At 49.0% G+C, this 22466-nt stretch overlaps 1 protein-coding gene across 1 annotated transcript in view; it reads left to right on the forward strand.

Annotated features, from left to right (window-relative positions):
• The window catches only part of LOC128912415 (S-adenosyl-L-methionine-dependent tRNA 4-demethylwyosine synthase TYW1-like), a gene marked incomplete at its 5' end in the record, with an annotated part of 119835 nt that overhangs the window by 91168 nt on the left and 6201 nt on the right, over positions 1-22466 (forward strand). The window contains one exon of the mRNA XM_054208252.1: positions 11969-12136. Coding sequence (XP_054064227.1) covers positions 11969-12136 — 168 coding nt within the window. The remainder of the gene's footprint in view (positions 1-11968; positions 12137-22466) is intronic.

Below are 22466 nucleotides of genomic sequence, written 5' to 3' on the forward strand. Positions count from 1 at the left end.
CTTACCCCGTGCTCTGACCTAACTAAAGTAGCAGGTTACACTCCTTTACGTTCAGCTCCGCAGCCAGCTTGTTCTCATCTGATCATCTTCAATCCTGGCTAGCAAAGCTCTTGTCCAACACCCTGTCCGTGAGATCGGCCTTCCCTTACAGCAGCACCACTGGTGCAGATGGACACTGCAGTGGTTTCGGAGGCATCTGAGCCACGTTGTTGAGCAAACAAGACTTGAGAAGGCTTCAAGGTGCTTTGTTGCTTCTGCCTCTGTGCCTGCAGGATGAAGCAAAGAGCTGGGCTCTCTGTCCCTGCGATGTTTGACTGCTCTGGACTAAAAGGTGAACAACAATCTCCTCCTCAGCAGAGGAGGATGGCAGAAGAGGGGCTGCATCGTACCCCCCGAAGCCTGGGGTTTTGCGGTTGCGTAGGCAAAGTGTACATAAACGGAATCATCATGTAGATACAATCCCACAGCATTCAAAGTGATGCTTGATACAATAGGACAAGAAATTGGGAGTTAAATTCAGACCCAAAGGAAGACAGGCAGGATTGAGGTGGGTTCAAGTCATTCCTTATTGCTGTCGGTATTCCCTTTCATTTCTCCACTTGGACAAAAACTCCTGCCGGTGTGTAACTGGCCTTTAGTCTAGCCCAAGCAGTTGTGGTGTTCACACAGCATTTGTGACCTGGGAATTTTCCCCAAAAGACTTGATATTTTTCATTAAAAGTAATTTCTTGCGTTCCTTTGAGAATTAAGTGCATTGAAGAATCTGCTTGGCATGTGGATAGGGCGCACCTTTTTTTTTTTTTTTTTTGGTTGGTTTTTTTTCAAAACCCCAGTGTGTTGGGTTGAAAAGGCAAGGACCAGGTCCTGCTCAGAGCACATAAACAAAAAAATATTACAAGATGCTGCAAAGCATCTGCCAGAAAATGAGGCTCATCTCGGCGGGGTTTCCTGGTTAAATGCTTGAGATAAATGACGTTCATTTAAAATGAATGTAGCTAATCCCCTGTTGCTCCGGAGAGGCTCGTGGGGTGGAGTGGATAGAGATTTAGATTCTTGCAGGGCTTAATACTTGTTCTCATTTACATGAGTATCTTACAGCCGTGTAACTCTGTGGGACCCTATTCTCTTATTTAAGCCAATGGAAATTAGCCTTGATTACCCTTGTGTAAAACCCAAGTCAAGGAAGAATCACTCATGTGGTTATTAAATACGCATCAATTTTATTTATTGCCTTAGTCTGTTTTAATGCCGTAATGTCACCGTCAACAGTTGTCTGAAGTTGTTTCTTATATTTAAGATCTAGAATGTGCAGCTCCTCTTTTTGCTATGATACCCTCTTTGTGTTTTAAAAGCCAGGCGCTTGTGTTGACAGGCGGTATTTTGCCATTCGTAGCCCTTCTGCAACCGAAGGGGCAAAAGGGTTTTGAAGAGAAAAGTAAGTCGGTGCGAAAGGACTCGTTCAGACCTACTGGAGTGGAATGTGCCGCGGGGTCCCCTTAGTGCAGGGCCGGGTGAGCGTGCAGAAACCTGGAACCTTTGGTCGCTGCAGACAGACCACGGAGCAGCTGGGCACATGAGCGCCTTTAATTGTGGCTGTGCCCACGCATCTGTCGCGGGTGGAGCGATGCACTTCACTCCTAGAGAGAAGCAGCGATACGTTTATTGATAGCGAACAGGGATTTAACAAAGTTTCGTAGTAAATGTGACAGTGGTTTAGCAAGGATCGATGGCAAGGCACACCTGGTTATTTACTGCACAGAGGGCAGGGTCAGAGCGAGCTGTCAGGGAGACCCTCCCGTTGAGTCGAGGTTCAGAAAGGACCCCCTGGCTTCTAAACTCCTCCTCAGAGGAGTTTAGATCCAATGCTAGTCCCAGAATTGGTCAACAGTTTATGTCTAAAGGATTATATATGCACAATCAATCCTATATATATATATATATATATGGGCTGTTCACTATTTATGGGGGTGAGACGATTGACTTATAGTCGTATTTGCATGTTGACCACAGTACCCGCATTGCTCATGTCAGCCCTTGGCAATTGTGTTATCTGTCTCCCCGAAACCACCTTTGAGCCGGGGGTAGCCAGCACGACCAGATGCACCTATGATGACCGTCATGGGTGGTTATGGCTTGGGCAGGGTTACAGGAGAGAAAGACCAGGTTGACGCCTCGGCGGGGGGAGCACACAGTCATGGCATCCTCTCCACACTGCCAGGAGCTTTAAGGTGCGAATCACAGAATGATAGGGTTGGAAGGGTCCTCTGGAGATCATCCAGTCCAACCCCCTGCCAGAGCAGAGTCACCCAGAGCAAGTGGCACAGGAACGCCTCCAGGCGGGGTTGGAATGTCTCCAGAGATGGAGACTCCACCACCTCTCTGGGCAGCCTCTGCCAGGGCTCTGACACCCTCACAGCAAAGAAGTTCCTCCTCATGTTTAGGTGGGAATTCCTATGCTCAAGTTTGTGCCTGTTACCTCTTGTCCTGTCGCCGGGCACCACTGAGAAGAGCCTGGCCGCATCCTCCTGACACCCACCCATTCAGTATTTATAAGTGTTGATAAGGTCCCCCCTCAGCTGTCTTTTTTCCAGACTGAAGAGACCCAAATCCCTCAGCCTTTCTCCATAAGAGAGGTGTTCCAGTCCCCTCAGCATCCTGGTAGCCCTTTGCTGTCCCCTCTCCAGCAGTTCCCTGTCCTTCTTGAACCAGGGAGCCCAGAACTGGACACAGTGCTCCAGGTGCGGCCTCCCCAGGACAGAGCAGAGGGGGAGGATGACCTCCCTCCACCTGCTGGCCACCCTATTCTTGATGCCCCCCAGGATGCCATTGGCCTTCTTGCCCACCAGGGCACATCACTGGCTCATGGTCATCCTGTTGTCCACCAGGACTCCCAGGTCTCTTTCCACAGAGCTGCTCTCCAGCAGGTCACCCCCAACCTGTCCTGGTGCGGGGGGTTATTCCTCCCCAGGTGTAGCACCCTACACTTGCCCTTGTTGAATTTCATGAGGTTCCTCTCTGCCCAGCTCTCCAGCCTGTCCAGGTCTCTCTGGATGGCGGCACAGCCTTCTGGTGTGTCAGCCACCCCCCCCAGCTTTTGTCATTGGCAAACCAGCTGAGGGTGCGCTCTGTCCCCTCATCCAGGTCATTGATGAATGCAAGCGGGCATGTCAAGGGTTCAGCCTCGCAAACCGAACTTTGTGTTTCAGGGCTGCTTGTGCAATGGTGAGGGAGATCTGGTTGCTCTAGTCAGAGCTGCGAGTGGAAGGACATCCCCGGGGAATTGGTCTGTACTTGCTAAAACGAAGCTTCATCTCACAGCTCTCGATGGCAGCGTGGCATCCTGCCCAAGCAGAGCCTTGCTGCTTCTCTCCATCCATTTTCAATTTAAGGAGAAAGGAAAAAAATAAGCCTGCCTGGCTTCTCCTTTTTTGGAGGACTGTTCATACCATGGTGCTCGCTGAGGGCAGGACCAGGGCAGAGCAGAGATAGGTCGTGGCACTGCACAGAATTTCCTCAAGCCTTCGGGAAATCAGTTTCCAGCCACTTGAAAGCACTTGTCCCTGATGATTATTGTGCAGCTCCGGCACCAGCACAGCACCCTCGCACTGAGCTCCTAAGGGTGGGTGGGCTCGGTGTCCGGTGGAGCGAAGGACGATGTTCTGGGACTGCAGGTCCTGCTCCTGGCGTCTGAAGCTTTGCTACGAAATTAAAATGAACAAGTAAGTGTCTGGAGGGAAGGACCAGAGGGAGGCATCTGTCCCAGTCTGCTCAGTCTTGTCATATTAAGCAGTAAAGATTATTTAAGTGCTTAAAATAATGAGGAAAATGAGCTCTGCTTTAATGAGTTTTTAATTGCATGCAGCAAGAGGCGATTTCCCCCACCTGTCAAAAAGCTATTCAGTCTTGCTGCCATTCCAATCTGCATTTAGATGAAGAGAAGGTGAAGTTTAAAAAATCTTCTGTCCTAGTGCCTGCTATAAAATAAGCTCGAACAATGTATAATTTCCATGCCTGAAAAAAAAAAAAAATTGACCACTTAATGTCCTTCAAACTGCGAGCATTGTGTCTGAGGGCGAGACACAAGGCATGGATGGTCCAGGGGGGCAGCAGTGGGGCTGCAGCACCTCCCCATCCTGCTGGGGAGCTGCAGGGCAGTGGGGCACCTAGAATCACAGAATGGCTGGGGTTGGAAGGGACCTCTGGAGATCATCCAGTCCAACCCCCTGCCAGAGCACGGTCACCCAGAGCAGGTGGCAAAGGAACGCATCCAGGTGGGGTTGGAATGTCTCCAGAGACGGAGACTCCACCACCTCTCTGGGCAGCCTGTGCCAGGGCTCTGCCACCCCCAAAGGAAAGAAGTTTTTCCTCATGTTGAGATGGAATTTCCCATGTTCCAGTTTGTGTCCGTTGCCCCTTGTCCTGTCCCCGAGCACCACTGAGAAGAGCCTGGCCCCATCCTCTTGCCACCTGCCCTTTGGCTATTGCTGAGCATTGATGAGATCCCCTCTCAGCCTGCTCTTCTCCAGCTGAACAGCCCCAGGGCTCTCGGCCTTTCCTCAGCACAGAGATATTCCAGGCCCTTGATCATCTGCTGTCCCCTCTCCAGCAGTTCCCTGTTCTTCTTGAACTGGGGAGCCCAGAACTGCACCCAGTGCTCCAGATGCGGCCTCCCCAGGGCAGAGCAGAGGGGGAGGATGACCTCCCTCCACCTGCTGGCCATGCTCTTTTTAATGCACCCTGGAAGACCATTGGTCCCATAGACTGATTTACGTCTAGGTGCAGAAGCAGATCATTGACTACTTCCTCCTGGATTATGGGTTTGTTGTTCTGCTCTCCATCCTTATCTTCCAGCTCAGGAGGCTGAGCACCCTGGCGATAGCTGGTCTGACTATTGAAGACGGAAGCAAAGAAGACATTAAGTATCTCAGCCTTCTCGTCCTTGGTTGCAACTTTCCCCCCCGCATCCAGTAAGGGATGGAGATTCTCCCTGGCTTTCTTTTTGTTGATGTACTTATAAAAGCTTTTTTTGTTGTCCTTAATATTAGTGGCCAAGTTGAGCTCCAGCTGGGCTTTTGCCTTCGTAATTTTCTCTCTGTATAACCTAACAAGATTTCTGTACTCCTCCTGAGTTGCCTGTCCCTTCTTCCAAAGGTGGTAAACCCTCCTTTTATTCCTAAGTCCCGTGCAAAGTTCCTTATTCATCCATGCACAAACACAGACTGGGCAGAGAATGGCTTGAGAGCAGCCCTGAGGAGAAAGCTGTTGGTGGATGAGAAGCTCAACACAAGCTGGCAATGTGTGCTGGCAGCCTAGAAACCCCCGGCACCCTGAGCTGCATCCCCAACAGCGTGGGCAGCAGGGCGAGGTGGGGGGGGATTCTTCCCCTCTGCTCCGCTCTGTGAGACCCCCCTGCAGTGCTGCCTCCAGCTCTGGGGCACCAACAGCAGAAGGAGACAGAGCTGTCGGAGCAGGGCCAGAGGAGGCCCCGGAGATGCTGGGAGGGCTGGAGCCCCTCTGCTGTGAGGACAGGCTGAGAGAGCTGGGGGGTTCAGCCTGGAGAAGAGAAGGCTCCGGGGAGACCTTCCAGCCCCTTCCAGTCCCTCAAGGGGCTCCAGGAAAACTGGGGAAGGACTCTGGATCAGGGAGGGGAGCCATAGGACGAGGGGGAAGGGTTTTAAACTGGAAGAGGGGAGATTTAGATGAGATATTGTGAAGAAATTCTTTGCTGTGAGGGTGGTGAGCCCCTGGCCCAGGTTGCCCAGAGAAGCTGTGGCTGCCCCATCCCTGGAGGGGTTCAAGGCCAGGTTGGACGGGGCTTGGAGCAACCTGGGCTGGTGGGAGGTGTTCCTGCCCAGGGCAGGGGGTGGAACGAGATGATCTTTAAGGTCCCTTCCAACCCAAACCATTCTATGATTCCCTCCTCCCTCTTTGCAATCTCTCTTCAACAGGGCATAAGGAGCAGGGGGGTGAGTGATTTAGCAGTGGCCGTGTCTCTCTCGGTATCTTTATGGCTCATTTTGAAGAGCTGGAATGAAAGGTTGTGTCCGCGTTTCAGAGTTTAGCTTTTCCAGGAGGAGTTCCTTTGCCTTCAAGGGAGTCGCTGAAGATTTATGAGCTGCTGTAGCACCGACCTGCATGTAGCCATACGCGTGGTGCATCTGGAGAGCTGGTGTTAAGGACTGGGGTTATGCTGCATAAACTAACCATTTCCATTCCTGCTTTTCAGTTTTCACTGTCACAAATAAACCCACGTCCTTTGTTAAATCAACTTGAAAGCGATTATTAAAAACGACCAACGAGCCTGAATCCACTCCAGTGAGGAGCAGACGTGCATGAGAGCTTGTGTGTATAATTTGGACAATGCCGATACTCAGATCATAAGCGTTTTTATTGCGGGGAGTGTGATCTATCAACGTGTCATTTGAGGCTTTTTATATTTGTCTTGGGTCCGGGCTGCCCCAGTTCTTGAACAGTGGCTCTGTCACTCAGCAGCTTGGCCGACACTGTGTTCTTCTGTTAGTTCACACGAGCCTCAATTAAACAAATTTATAATTTGCCGTCTAGGAGTTAAGAGAATTTTCTTGTTCAGTAATTAAGTTGGGAAGCCTGGAGTTTCAGAGTTGAGAAACAAAGCGCTGTCATATTTAGTTCTCCAGTAATCTTTCCTTCATGGCCCTGCAGATTAAAATGATTGCTGGCTGTCGAGATCTCCGTCGAGGAGCCAGGTCGCGGCGGAAGAAACGGGCTTCTTGTGCCCCACGCTGCAGCGATAATCCTCTTGGCACGAGGCGTTGCTTAAATCCAGTTGTGCTCGCTCGGCTCCGTTACAGCGGCGCGGAAATGCAGAGCACGGCCGGCACGCTGGCTCGGGATCCGCACTGGCATAACCGAGAACAGCCGAGATGCTCTTCAAAAGGCTGCCGCGTTTCAAGGTATTTGGCCAAAGCTGCGTGGCATGATTAGGATGCTAAAAGCGCCCTTATTAAAGGCTAATTAAGAGGCGGCATCACTGATGCTGCTACTGCAGGGAAGTTGGTGTAAGAGCTTAGGGCGTACAATAGAATGGTTTCCTTTTTTGATACTTGATGTCTTAATAACTGTCTTCGTGCATTACGGAAAAATATAACATGACCGCCCTAATCAACTGTTCACATTTTTTAAGTGGTATCAGCTCCGTTAATTAACTCAAGTTTTAAGAAGTTGGGGAAGTTGAAAGCTGACGTGCTTTCATTCGGTGTGCTGCTAAGCTGATTTTCATTGATTTGTGCCTGTGAATTAATCAGCCATCCGAGCACTTAGTTATTCCATTTGCCTCTGCGCTTTCTTTGCTTGTAAATGATATCTTTGAAGTTTATTAAAAGAATGAGTCATGTTGTAGCTTCCTAAGAATTTTCCCCCTCTGTAGTCATACATTTTTCATGCTGCTCAAATCATAATCTGTATAATGAACGTGGGGAAAATATTGCTCTATGGAGCTGCATCTATACAGCTGAACTCGGGAGATACAGATCCTATTACTTGCGTGGTTGGCTGCTCTAATATAAGAACGTTTAAAATCTTTTTTCAGACTTTCAGAGCCGGGCTAAAAAATTAATGTACTTCCCTTTTTAGCACTCCCCCGACTTGTCTGCGGTTGTGCACAGTCAACCCGGTTCCTCGCCGGCTCGGAGTTACGCTGCGCGGCTCCAATATCCTTTGCTTGGGCAGATTAATTGGGGAGGTCCCTCATAAATTTACCAGTAAGAAAGTAATTGCTTCCAAAACTTGTACAGTTTCTAATTAGCGTGAGTCTGTTTCTTTTGTAGCCCTATTTAAGCACTGTATGGTTCACCTTGCTCTAATTTCAAGTGTTTGCAAAGGATCTGTCTCTGTTTATTGCTGGATGCGACACGTTCAACTTTAATGGAGCTGAAATAGGTCTTGGGGGTGCAGCGTGGGCACCGTAAACATAGCGTGGATGCAAATGCCATTTAAAAGAAGTAGAAGTGTTCTTCACAGAGGAAAAACATGAGAAGGCAAAACATAATCATACATAAAATTGTGTGCGCTCTGTTTTAAAGACCGGTGCTTGATGGGATTTTTGTGACTGGAATAAAATAGCTCCGCCGAAGAGCAAAGGTGGTGGAACCACCTAGAGAGGTAGAGAAGGAGTTGGGCTTTTGTCTAGAAGAAAAGCCAAGTTTCGTGTGTGAAATTGCCCTTTTGGGTGCCGGTGGGTTTGTGACCTGTGTTGTGATACCACAGGTTAAACCAGCTGGATGAGCCTTTAATGAATTTTATCTGGAAAGAAAGAAATAAGCAAAAATAAATCTCAGTAAGCCACATACTGCTGAGCTAATTTATGAGAATTTTACTAACGCAATTAAAGACGGAGCAAGGCAGTAGTGAAACCAAGGTCACAGCTAAGGCTAAATCAGTAAATCAGAGGTTCAAGTGATCAAATCCTCAAATTATGAGCAGCTGGTCTCAAAACGATGAGGCTGAAGTTGGTTGGAGTGGGGTGTAGGAGAACTTCGAGGGGCTGCGCTCCCTGGCGGGGGTGGTTGCGGTGCGGGGAGCTGGCTGCTGCAGGGGGGTGGCTGTTGAGGTGACCCGGAGCACCTCAGCTCCTGGTCCCAGTAAATCACCCAAACCAGCAGCGCTGGTGTCGTGGCTTTGGGTAGGGCACAGCAGGAACGTGTGTCCCAACTCCGACGTTCCCTCCTTCTGTCCCTTTGCCGTATTGGGTGGTTGGGAAGGGAGCTGGAGCAAGAACCTTAACGAGTCTACAATTGCATCTGAGATGAAGGTGTTTTATGAACAATCCCACTTCTAAATTAGTGAGTAATTTTGTGCGTGCTTCCAGAAAACGATCAGAAAAGCTGTTTCCCCAAAGACTGCTGCTCCTGCCTGTTCACACGAGTGAGGTACAGAGCTTTGCAGACCCACGTGTGTTGGGAAACGTCTCTCCGTGCTCTGCCCGGGGGATGCTCATAGTGCTGGTCACAGCACCCTGCACGTGCTGGCTACTTCCCCCCTGGGGACTAGAGGGGTTTTTGGGTGCAGATACGCCGTGCCAACACTGCGTGACCTTTACTAATGCCAAGTCAGGGGAGATGAGGAGCGATGGTGCTGGCCTTTCGGCTGGCAGACCGCAGCAGGTGGGAGATCCACAATCAGCGCAGATCCATCCCATAAAAAAAAAAATCCCTCGATATTTCCTGCAGATGTTCATTCTGGGGGATTACTTCGGCTCTCACTGTTGCACAAAGCAGCACGGACTCTTCAGGCAGCGGTAGCATTATAGAAATTCCTCAATTGTTCAGGTGGCCTTTGACCAAAACACCATGAGCTGATTTTTAATGTCATCAAGTCACTTCCTACTCCTCAGTAAACAACAAGAGGTTCTACAGCACCAGCTTAAACTGGATTTTCACCCTCCCTCTGCGCGTGCGGGAGATACAGTCAGAGATGGACTATTTTCCAAATAGTTCTCAGTATTTACTGAATTAATTTAAGCAAAAGATAGTAAGAGTGAGATGAGCTGGATGGAGTTCTTATAAATACCTTTATATTTTGGGGTGCTCACTTGCGTACTCACCCCTGAAAAATAACCTGTCTGTTTACTGGCTGTGTTTGCTCTGGCTTTACTGCGCCAGCGTTAATTTTGTATCTAGCTCATGGCCCTCAATATCCAGGGGGGATCTTGAGTTTGGACAAGTGACTCCCATCTCTATTTCTTTATTTTTTTAACAAGGGTCTGGATCACTGAGTGCCCAGCGGTCACTATAGCCGTCTTCTCCCACAGGTGAGGTCTGGAGGGAAAAGCAGGGAGGAAGGTGCTCAATGTCTTCCTTAAAATGCTCCCCTCAACCCCATGGCGGGCACTGGGCGAGCAGCCGGCAGAGCTGAGGCCGGCAGAGCTGCCCCCACCAGGCCAGAGAATTGCAGAAGAATCCTGGAAGCTGGTGACTTGTGTTTCTTTAGCTAGGTGAGGAGGTTGAGCAGAGTTCTCCACCCGCTTTCTAGAAGCACTTGGCCACCTGAGGCTTCGTGTTCATCCTTTCACACCAGCGTTGAGGGTCTTAGCGGGACCTTGAATCGCCGAAGGTAGCGGCACAGCTGGGGCAGGGCTAGCAGCAAAACAGCTCTCGTGGTCTGCGCCGTGGTCACCTCTAAACTGCAAGCAAGGTGCTTCTGGCTCCCACCGACAGGATGAAAAACAAAGCAACACCTTCCTCTAGCCTTGGAATTTTCTTACAGGTTTTTGAAGTCTTGTGCTAACTGGGAGTCGGAGGAGCGGTACTGCTGGAGAGGAGCAGATGAGGTTTTGGCAGTGCCACGATGCTGTCCAGAGTGGCTGTCCTTCCTCCCGTCCTTCCTCCCCCGCAGCTTCCCCCGTGGCCCTGTACAAATCTTTGTCTCCCTTTTTTCCAGGCTGTAAAAAGAGGATAAGAACACGTCCCTCTCTCCCAGAGGTGCGCGCTTGCTGGCTTCCTTCAGGATGGTTAGGTGCTTGGCCACTGCAGAAAAACATCCCTGTTTTCACTGGGGGAACTCTGGTTTTGCCCCCAGTGAAGATGCTTTCGTCCCCGTGGAGTTGCTTCTCTTTGCCAAACGCCAAGGTTTAGCAAAGACCTTGGAGAAGGGAATGGGTGATGTGGCACTGGACCGTGCAAATTCACCATTTCTCCACCTTTAAAGTGCAATTCCATCCCTCTGCTTTGAACCTAAAATTAGCTTTTGTCTTCAGAAGACCTCAAGGTTCACAAACATCCTCTGCTTTGTTCCAGTTTTGCGCTATTTATTTTTTTTAAGGCTCTCGAGAATCACACACTTGGTGCATGTGCAGGAGGGAAGCATGATTTGCACGCTGACAGATACTGTTTTTTCCCCTCCTTTTCTTTGGGAGGAAAGGCATTTAAAAGAAATCTGTTTCCCTAGGCTCAAGCTGCTGCTACCTTGCCAGCATCTGCATCTACGCCTTTCTCCTAGCGGGCCACATCTCTGCCGGTGCTGGGTTTGGATGCTGCTGCCCGGTGGGGCTCTGCCCAGCCCATCAGCGCATGGATGCATCATGCTTTGCATTTCTTCCACCAACATGGGGAGGATCCTGGTTTTTTACTATAAAATGACCGGTAGTTGGGAAGAACCTTGAGATCTCAAGATCCAAACAATCATGTGAAGAGAAGTGAGCATTTTACTCCAAATCTCCAATATTACTGATATTCCTTGTGCCCCAGGTTACGGTTATCTGTGTCTCATGGCATGGGCACCACGGGGAAGCCAGAAAATGGGTTTTGGAGTGCAGGGGCCGTCTCTTCTTCTTGGGTGCCAAAATGGTGCAGTTACAGCAATCGTCTACAGCTAAAATAGATGGGTTTAATTCTCTTGGAGTTAAATTGAACAGCTAGAAGCAGGGAGAGACACCACTCTATGGCTGAGGGAGGTTCCGCAGGTATGGGAGTTCTGCAGGCACAGTTAGGGAGGAGGACACGTAGGATGGTTTTTACAAGGGGCTGGAGCGAGATCTGTATGGATAATGGAGGACAGTGGCAGAAATCACAGCCACCTTGGAAGGACAGTCATCTCTAGAAGTGTCACGCTGACTTATTGCATTGGTTGTTCGCAAGACTTTCTTCCAGGCATATCACGCTTCAAAGCAAAGTGACCTGCTCGAAGGTCCCTTAGTAGCTCAGGGGCACGAGAACCATCCGTTTGAATGTTTTTAAAGCCATTTTTTCAGGATAAAGACTAACCTGTGCTTTACTGCCGGGGAAGCCTGGGCACACAGTGGTTTGGTGATGTGTCGCTGAGGGAGAGCCCATTTTGGACGCCTTCTCCAAATTTGTTGCCTTTCCGTGAGATACCGTGTGAAGCGGGAGCAAACCAGACCGTCTCGGGGGTTTGCTGGGGCTGACGTGCCGGCGCTGCCCTGAGCTCGTGGAAGGGTTAAGCTGATGGTGACTGTTTCCATGTTTCTTCTCAGGGCGTGACGTACTGTGGCGAAAGCTCGGCCAGCAACCTCACCATGGCCAACGTCCCCTGGCACGAGGAGGTGGTGCGCTTCGTCCAGGAGCTGGCTGACCTCGTCCCCGACTATGAGATCGCGTGTGAGCACGAACACTCGAACTGCCTCCTGATGGCTCACAAGAAGGTGAGACTGCACCAGGGTCGGAGACCAGGCACTGTATCTTCTCCTTGGAAGTGTTGCACAACTGCCTAGTCCCAACACATGTCCTCTCTAGAGTTAGCCGGATGCTTTTTGGGGAAAAAAAAAAAAAAAACGTGTGTTACTGAGGTCACTGCAGGTTGCGGTTGGTGGTGATAACTCGCAGCACTGCCGCGGCAATCCAGGCAAGAAGCTTTTAAAGGCTCCAGGAGGCGCTCAGTGCAATATCTCCTGGGCTTTGCATTTTTGAGAAAGACAAGAACAAATCATGGTGAGGCGGCTCAGCTGGTTTTGTCTTGTTTCTGTTTTTTCATGATGGGTCTCAGCGGCTGTCACATGCCGCTCTCAGGAAGGAGTGGGGTAAGTGACTTCAGATTTGTAAATTCGCAACGGCGCGGACTAAGGTGAAATAAATCTCCAGGTCCATATAGAAACATTCATTAGCTGCCCAAAACAGTTAGTATAGGTCTTAACGAGTCCACGATAATTGGTTAGGTATATAACAAATTATGGCAAATGGTGAGGTATGCATTGTGTTTACGTAACGACAGGTATAGGACAACTTACGGCAAGCGGTACTTCAGGTCGTTACTTGGCAACTCTAACCGTTACTTAACTCTAAGAGAAAAGAGAACTGAGGGATAGAGAAAAAAAAAGACAGAGATAAAGAGAACGGAGGTCCTGGTTCCAGCGTCTTTTTCAGGGAATCTTCCCAGGCATAATCTTCTTAGTTCTTGGAAAAATCTTCCCAGGTATGGTCTTCTTTCTTGGGAGGAATCTTCGCAGGCACAACCTTCTTCTTTTGTTTCTTCTTTGTTCCCCCTCAGGGGCACTTATTTTCCCCTTTTATGTTTGCTGAATTAGCAGGGTCCATCTCCCTTGCGGAGGACAGCCTCGTCTCAGGTGTCTCCCTTCTCCCAGGTGAGGTGTGGCATGATTTGGGTGGAGAGACGAGTGCCATGGTCATACGTGTTTAGCACGAGCTCTATAATCTTCATTAGCATATGCAGGGTGTGCGCTTTCATATGCATTTCGCAGATAATGAAGCAAAGGTCACTCATGGGACACAAAGGCCTTGAGAACTGAGAACTAGCAAGCTCACCACATGAGTGGCACAACTAGCTTGTCTTCACAAGATGGTTCTCCCACACCTTCAGGTGTCAAAAGTGTGAGCCTTATCAGTTCTTTGAAGGCCAGGCCTGCATTATATTTATTTCCTTGCGAGCGTTCGAGGCGTTCCATTGAAGGCTTGGAGGGCCTCCTGCCCCCCGGCAGAGAATTTACAGTCCGTCTCTTACAGTGGCATATACAGCTCAGGAAGGAAGTTACACCAGAACAGGCCAGGGTTGTGGTATTCCTCTTCTGGATCTTTGAGATACCTACCAAAACTGTAGACCTTCCTTTCAAGCAGAGTTGAAATAATGTATTTTTCTTCCTTTGGAGAAATCATTTTGGCAAGAGACGTTGATAGGTGGATGTTAACAGAGGATGCTTTCCTTTTGACTTGGAGCTGCCTTTCTGCATCTGTCCTGTTTTGCGGGACAAACGGAGCAGCTGGAACAATGACACGCATTCTCCATCCTAGCGATGGGGCAGAGGTGGTGGCGCTGCCTTCTGACACCAGTCTGGCATCCCTCGCTCTGTTGGAGTGCTCCGCAGGCCAAGCGTGTCTCGGCAGCCTCCGTGTGTGTAAAACGGTTTGTTTGAAACTTGGGTTCCTTCATAAATACCATCAGCACAATTTGAAATACAATCGTCGTGCCCAAAAGAAATGATGAATTTTGAAGGAAGCGGGATATGAGAAATATCAAGTACAATTTGGCTTTCTGAGCTCCAGAAAAGTTTAATAGAAAGATAATAAAAATGTATAATAATGTGCTAGCGAGGCAACAGGTGGAGCGGCTGCTTATTATGCTAATTGTGATGATTTTGCTCTTTGCATATCCTTGGTTTTTATTTGCTGAAGTCACAAGCGCTCTCGCGGCCGTCGCTTCAACGGGAGCTGGGGCTTCCCGTGCGAGGTGCTTCCCGGCCACACAGGGAACAACCGGTTAAAATCGAAAGATCAGAAATGCTTTTAAATCCACGTTTGACAGTGATTAGAAACTCATCGTCGAAAACTTTTGCGCGGTTACAAAAGCGTTGCGCCCTTTTGCCATTGGCAGTTTTACAGGAGCAGAGGGAAGCGGGATACCTGGCACTATTTTCATTTAACTCACCTTAAACTTTGCTTTATTTACGGTCTCAATCTCGGCCATTGCCACTGGCAACGGGGCCCGAGCAAATCCTTGAGTGCAAAATATTCTTTTTCCGTTCTAAAGTGAAGGGCCCCGGGAAGGAAAAGAAACAGATTGCTACCTAACTTATTGATGTGTAATTTTAGTAACACTGTTAGTAACAAGAATAGATTGATACCGGCCCGGGAGGAATTCAACAGCTGCTTTGCTTTCCAAAGCCATTAGAAGAGGGCGTCTTTTGGAAACAATCTATACTCGGTACTAAAATAGGTAATAAAAAATAAATTTATTTCTATTACATTTAATTCTGAATTTCAGGCTCCAGCGGAGAATAAAATTTGTCAGTGTACGTTATTTTGCAGAAAAACCTGTGCTCTGGGAACAATCAAACCGGAGCGAGTAATTGCAAAATCAAAGGTATCTTTAAAAAGTTAAGGACTTGCAGGCAGGCGGTAATAAAGATCATTAAGAAAAGTGGTTTATTTCATTGTGTTCGGCTAGGTCTGAGTTTTAAGGTGTTCAAAAAGTGGTTAAAATTAATAATTTTAAGCGCCAGCATTGAAATCCCAGCCTGTATGAAAAGTCTGGATACGTCAGAGAAATAACACGTCTTGCTTGTCGCCGCTGCTCCTTGATTTATGGAGAATCGCTGATTGGCACCTGTTCACTTGATGAATAATAGGACATAGGCTCTGAAGCCTCTTCAGGCCAGGGTTTTAAGTAGAAAAAGGGATTTTAGGTAGAGGAAACTGCAGTTTGTACGTGCGGTGTTATTTTATTCTCTTGGGAAATCAAGAGGCGATACAGGGATAGGAACTGCCGTATTTTGGGGTACTTTGGTATCTTGAAAATCTCCCGTTGGGGTTCCAAGTCTCTTCCCACACACACACACCCCTTGTTTTGTTGGGGTTTTTTTGTTTTGTTTTTTTTTTCATTCCTGACGACCAGAAGTGGTTCTGGGTGTCTGAGCGTCTGCCATGACAGGTGGGTGTTGGGCAAGGAGATGCGCTTCGCCTCGGAGAGCTTTGGATCAGGCACTCCTCCACTATTCAAGGGCAGCGTCAAAAAGTCTCATAGGCTTAAGCCTTGCAGCAAAATGTTTGTTTTCCAGTTACCCTTCACAGAGCCTTTAAAAATAATGCGGAGAACGCCTGCGCCCCACTCACCATGACCTGAAAAACCACTGGTTACTGGTATTTCTGGTATACTGGCTCCCCAGTTCAAGAAGGACAGGGAACTGCTGGAGAGGGGACAGCAAAGGGCTACCAAGATGCTGAGGGGACTGGAACACCTCTCTTATGGAGAAAGGCTTCCCTCCGTCTTATGGAGGGATTTGGGTCTCTTCAGTCTGGAAAAAAGACGGCTGAGGGGGGACATTATCAACGCTTATAAATACTGAAAGGGTGGGTGTCAGGAGGATGGGGCCAGGCTCTTTTCAGTGGTGCCCAGGGACAGGACAAGAGGTAACGGGCACAAACTTGAGCATAGGAAGTTCCACCTAACCATGAGGAGGAACTTCTTTGCTGTGAGGGTGTCAGAGCCCTGGCACAGGCTGCCCAGAGAGGTGGTGGAGTCTCCGTCTCTGGAGACATTCCAACCCCGCCTGGAGGCGTTCCTGTGCCACCTGCTCTGGGTGACCCTGATCTGGCAGGGGGTTGGACCGGATGATCTCCAGAGGTCCCTTCCCACCCCCACCATTCTGTGATTCTGTGATTTCCACTTTTTCTTGGGTTTGGCTGGTTATTGGCTACTTAAGCCTGGAGGAGAAGCAGGCACAGGCAGCCCTCCCTTGGGCTGGAGGAGCTCCCCGTCCCTGTCTCTTCTGCACCCCTCTCCCAGCTTTCCAGTCCCCTCACCTGCTGGTTTCCATCTCTCCTTAAGAGGTGCCCGGTGTGTTTTGGCTCCATCCTCTTTGATTCTTTTAGCAATAGTACAAAATTCTTGAGCAATTATATTTGCTTTGTAGCAAATCCTATAAACACCATGGTGCAGAAAAATCCAATTTATTACAGTGCTTTTGAACTAATTGGCTGAGATATTGAGACAGCAGCAACTTTATAATTCAACAGTTAATTCAAGTAACCTTTTTCAGAGAGAGACCTTAGGCGGCTGCTTTTCCTGGGTTGTAACGATAAATGCAGCCTCGAGACGACCGTAACAAGGGCCTAAGAAGGGGGAAGGTGCGGCAGCTGCCTTGCAGCAAAGGGTTTTTTTTGAATGAAAGGTAGCATCTTGGTAATTTCTAGAATAAAACCCTCTGCCCCGCTTTGTTGAATTTGCTTCACACGTGTATTTACCACCCACTCGGTTGTGTCGGAATGCTTGCCTGCCAATTATCTCCTACTACCTTCATTTAAATATCTACCTCGCTTTCCCAAGTGGGATGTTTTCCAACCGCGTTCTCCCTCTTGCTTTCCAGTCGTGAGTTTCCCGTTAGTGCAATTTGTATCGCGTGCTGCTGCTTGGTCTGGTCCTAGTGTGAGCATCCCTGCCTCATCCCTGGGATGCCGGGATTGATTTCCATGTCAATGAGCCATGCATAGCACAGGGAATAGTCCTCAAATCCCGGCCCTTTTTGCTCTCTCTGGAGATCTCAGTTAAGAAGGTGAAATGAATGGCCAGTGAGCTTAGCAAAGTGGCTCTCATTATCCTTTTTTGCCTTAACAAATGGATACGCCTGACTTCCACAAGCCGATGCGAGTCTGTACCCTGGATCTAGATGTTCCCCACTGGTGTAGCTGCAGTCCTGCGCCCCGGACTTCCCCGGTCTCACCAGTTGGAGTATTTCCCTGGTGGCTGTGGTCTGGGTTAGTGTTGTGTTTTCCGATGCGGCAGGCTGAACCTGGCATCCACAAAATGACCCAAAGCGACTGTTTTGAGGAAGGTCCCTGTAATCATTCCATTTCCCATAGCCAAAATGTGGGGCTGAGCGTACGCAGGTACCACCCAGGCGGGGTCATGGGGTGTTGGAACTGAAATGAGTTGGAGGGGGATAGCAGCCCTGGTCAAAAGTGCTCATTGCTCTCCATCAGCCAAGAAATCTTCCCAGCGAAGAGGGAATTGGCCTTTTTCTTCCCTCTGGGTTTTCCAGCATCGCCCGTCTCTGCACCGTGGGGGTTTGGGGGGGCTGTGAAGGCTTCACGTGCGTCCTGGCTGTGCTTGCAGAAGGCTTGAGAGGTTGGGTGAAAGGCGCTGAAGTTGTTCCATGCTGAGCGTTTCATCTATATTTAGGGAGGAAAAGGAAGCACTTAACTACCAGCTGCAGATCGACGAACAAGGGTTATATTAGAGAAAAATAGTCCATCACGTTTTATTTCCTTCCTGCCTCGCAAATCTCGTGGAGAGCGTAAGCTGTCCTTGCGGCCCAGCATCCCGCGTCCAGAATTTGGACCACGGTCTCCGCTTGTTCATCCGTCAAGAGTTACCCCGTACCTGCGACAGTGTTGCAGCATGACGGGGAAAATAAACTTGGGTTGCTGCTTCGTGTCAGAAGGTCACCAAAAAGGTGCAATGTCCCCGTGTCTGCAGCAGACGCGGGGGCCGGGGTCACCCCCAGCTGAGCGTGAGGTGTCTCAGTCGCCAAAGAACAGACCCAGTGCCGTCGTCAGCATGAGATGTTATGTTTCTTGAAGGGTTTTAGTTTTTCTTTTCCATTGTCTCCTTCCAAATAGGAAGGTGGCTCTGCTGTGCTTGATCCGTTAGTTATTAAAAGCAGATCACAGTGGTGCTAAAGTAATCCATTTTTCATCCATCGGAATTAAAACTGTCTGGATGTAGCCCTGGTTTAATTGGCAGACGAGATGTTCTGCTCTGCAGCGGGTAAGGATTGAAAAAACAACTAAAATAAAATCGGCAATAATGAATCTTTTCTTCAGAACAACTCGCGCAAGACGGGATGTGATGATGAGAAGGTAACGAGCTGCGGAGGAGCGGTGCCATGGGCCGCACAGCGCTGGTCGCCCAGCAGCGCCTGGCACGGGGCAGCCTGGCTTCCGTGCCGCCTTTTTATTTCACTCCTGGAAAACATGAGAGCAGATCCCATTTCCAGGCATTCTAGTTGCCGGCTTTAGAAGGTGTTTCATTTACTTTAACGTGTCTGATTGCTAATGAGCGTTTATTTAAGCACTGAATATGTAATTGCAGGGCTATTTTTTGTTTCCGTCTAAAATGATGGAAACTTTTGGGACTGTTAACTGGGCAGAGATACTGCCTGCAAAGTTGCCGAGGGGTTTAGAGCTCGGTTATCCCCAGGGCTCGGTGACCCTCTGCAGATTTTTGTTCAGCCCCACGGCCATGGGATGTGGTGAGACTCCGGCTTCTGCGTGCCCCGTGTCCTGTGTCACTGATAATTACCTTGTGTTGCACGCATTTGTAACTTAATAACCAGCTTAATCTTCATTTCTTCCCCCTAAAGCCTGAGGTTACAACTGGTAATTAAAAAGAAAAGTTTTTTAGCTTTTTAACAAGCAGTATGATCCTGGTAAGATAAATTAATCTACGATATTTCTTCTTTTCCTGAGTGACTCCAGTTCAGTTGCTTCCACCGTTGAACAAAGGGAGCCTTAAATCATTGTGAGCCTTAATTAGACGAGAAACTGTGTGTAATAATTCAATGAATTATTTGTTTGACTTGGAGCGCTTTATACTGGCAGGTGGCGAAAATAGTCATAGCAATTGCGTAATGTCAGTGCTTTGCACTCCCGTTATAGATGGTCTGTTTTAATAATCTGTGGGAAAGTGTAAAAGCTGTTTTGTTTATTGCAGTGATGGGCTGTCTCCAAATTTAAATCAAGGAGCTCCAGATTGGAGCTATCAAGATCCTTTTTCCAGCTGCCTTTTTGATGTTGGGCTCAGAGAAGCGGCTGATGGTGGAGGCCAGTGGTAGAAAACCAGTAGCTGAAAGCTGCTGTGTTGCAAATCTGGAGCGGTGACTAATTCCCAAATAACACATTTGCCGTGGCATTACCCTCGGCTCAGCTGTCTCCTGTTGTGGGCACCAGCGGTCTTAAACGTTTCGAAGCCAAGTGCCCGTGGGAAGAGGTGATTTTATTTTCGGAAGGGGGATGGTAAAGGTACGGACTCACAAGTCAGAGCGGGATAAACTTACCCATGTGGCTTCTCGTGGGGCATCGGCTGCCGTGATATTTGAACTCCTGCTGCCTGGGGGAGCCCAGCCGCACCGTCGCGGCAGCTCGTGGCCCGTGTAGAAAATCCAGCGGCGTACGTTACCCCCCGACTACATGGATGCGCTTCACAGAGCGGTTCTCTGCGGGCTTTGGGCTCTTCCTTCAGGGCCGATACGCTGCAACAGACCTGGGGTCTCTAAAGCGTCCCCCAGTCTCTTTGGTGACAATGGAAATGTAAGAGGAAATAAACGGGATGATGGGTGTTGGGCTCCTGCCCAGCCGCGTGGCCAGGGTAAAAAGTAGCTGGGAAGGATTGATTTTTGTATTCTGAGACATTTGAATGAAACTTGCAGTCTTTCGATGCTGCTGAATTGTTCCAGCTGCTGCCGGGGGTGCTAAGGAGAAGAGCGGATTGTGCCGTGGATTCTTTTTTCTCAAAATACTCTTAATACAAGCCATGTGGGGACGAGTGTCTTCAGTCACCCCATGAGCTCACTCAGCCTGGGATGCACCGGCTGCACGGCTGGCAGGAGGCTGCAGGGTGCTTGAAAACAAGTTTTTGATTCTCGGGACCGTAGATATGTAAGCGTGGAATGAAAAATAAATACATCTGCCTGAGACTTGTGTGCAAAGCCACACTCCATCTCCGCCCGAACAATGCTTTTCCTTCATAGCAAAAGAATATATTTAAGCTCGGCAAAGAAAGTATCTCAAGGAAAGCCACTGGAAAACATATTGAGGATATCCTGCCTGCTTCTCCAAAGATAATTCAAAGATAGGTTTTCTCAGGAAAGAATATAAATGCAGTGTCGTAGTGGGGGTTTTGTAAATTCCTCGGTGCGTTTAACTGCTCAGGCAGTGCAGGGACTGTCATGTTTGCAGGCTCCGATTGCATTGCTTCCCTTAAAAAAAAAAAAAAAAAAAAAAAATCTTTGTACGTGAAATGATTTTGTTATTTTTATTTTTTTTATATTTTTTTGGAAAGCAGAGCCTGCAACACCGAATGCGTCTTGCAGCCCTGGTCACTAAAGGCGCGGGCAGCAGCGTGGGGGTGGGTTGGGGTGGGCTTGAGGGTGGTTTGGGGGTGATTTGGGGGTGGTGTGGGGGTGGGGTTGGGGTTGGTTTGGGGGTGGCAGCCAGGACGGGGCTGTGCAGATGGTGCTGGATCTGGTGGCTCCGCTGGGAGAGGAGCCGGGCATGGGGGCGCCCGGCAGCACAGAGCCCCTGCGCGAGCTCCCAGCTGGTGTCGCTTGGCTGGGATTGTAACGCTCCGGCAGGGAGAAAACTTGATAATTTCTGAATGTCAAAGAGCAGAGGTGGCACTTGGGTTTAATTTGTTTTTCGGGATGGGAAGCATCGGACTTGCTGGCCTTGTAAAAGCTGAGTTGCTGAGACTTGCTTTTGCAAAATGTTCTTTTAATGTCGCACCCTGTGTGCAAACCAAAATAAGTGTCGACTGAAACATTTGGCAAAACGGGGTTTTAAAAAGCTGGAAATCGTGACTAGAAGCGCCATCAGAGGAGCAGCGGGATCTCCCTGCCCTCCTGTTCCACGCACGCCAGCTTCTGTGCCTCCCCGCCACTGAAGCACGCGCTGGTTCCCCTGTTACCCCCGATTGATTTATTTGTGTGTGTGTGTGGTCTTTAAAACTCTGCATAAAACTGCTGTATTTAACCGTTAGACCCTGACCATCTGCCGGGGCAAGAATCCATTTGTTGGACTCCTAAATCTTCCCAACCTCAAGCACTAAAAGAGCAGCTGCTGCAGGACCTGAAGCTCCGCTTGCTTCTCCCTGGGCGCCGTGGGGACGGCGTGGGGCAGCACGGCCCAGCGGAGGGAGCATTCCCGGGGGTGCTCTCCCCATCGGGGACGGACTCTGTTCTTCCAGCCTGGGGTTTGCTCTGCAAGGAGGAAGTGCGGCAGGCTTTGCGGCATCGCTCTTCTTTATTCTCTTATGCTGCCCACACTATTGAGTCCTTTCCTGAAGATACGTTAATTTAAATTTTTTTTTTGGAGAGACAGAGCAGAGTGAATGGGTGAAGAGGAGCCTCCTCATTTCAGTGTGTTTTTATGTGAAGAAAATATAACATTACCCTTGTTAGAACAAACTTAATTGATTTTTGGCTGACTTCCATGTTTCGGTGGTAGCGTTTCATGTGTCGCCATCTCTGCCTCTCTTCTGTATTTCATCCCTTCAGATATAAACCCAGTGTTTATTTCTCGGCAATTATGCATGTCTGGAGGAATGTAGTAAATCGTACTACTATATTGTCCTCAATATATGCATATGTTTTTACCGCCCCCCCAAAAAATCGCTTATGCAAATAGGTTGAGAGGAAAAGAAATACGTAGTGTTGTGGCTCTTCTCCTTCATGAATGTTGATGGGTTTCTGTAGCAAGAAGCTTCTCTCTGCAGTCGGAGCAGCTGTAAACTTATTGCAAGGGATAATTTAAAGAAATTTCCTGTTCGTAGCCGCTCCTGTGAGTGATAAGAGAAAAGAAGGGTGTTAGCCATGCTCTGTTGATGCTCCCATCGTTTTAGCCCTGGCTCCTGATTGTCTTTGCTGTACGTGTATTAATTTTGTTATAGAGTGTTTGAGGGACTGCCCGTGTCCATGGGCACAACCCCCCGCAGGCAGCTCCATCCTTGTACCCCATTGCCCCGGGGCTCCCCTGGACCCCGACCACTCCAGCCGCGCCATTCCTGTCTGGCTCTGTAACCCTTTGACAAATGCCCTTGGTGATGGGGTGGCCCAGTGGCATCCCTCGATGTACTTTTCTGGGCTTGAAGGCCATTATGAGTTCCCCCTCGTCGTTTCCTTTGCCTCTTGTTTTCATAGAACCATAGAATCATTCAGGTTGGAAAAGACCCTTGGGATCATCGAGTCCAACCATCAACCCCACTCTACAAAGTTCTCCCCTACACCATATCCCCCAACACCACGTCTAAAC

The sequence above is a fragment of the Rissa tridactyla genome, chromosome 7 (assembly GCF_028500815.1).
Source record: "Rissa tridactyla isolate bRisTri1 chromosome 7, bRisTri1.patW.cur.20221130, whole genome shotgun sequence".
Taxonomy (NCBI): Eukaryota; Metazoa; Chordata; class Aves; order Charadriiformes; family Laridae; genus Rissa; species Rissa tridactyla.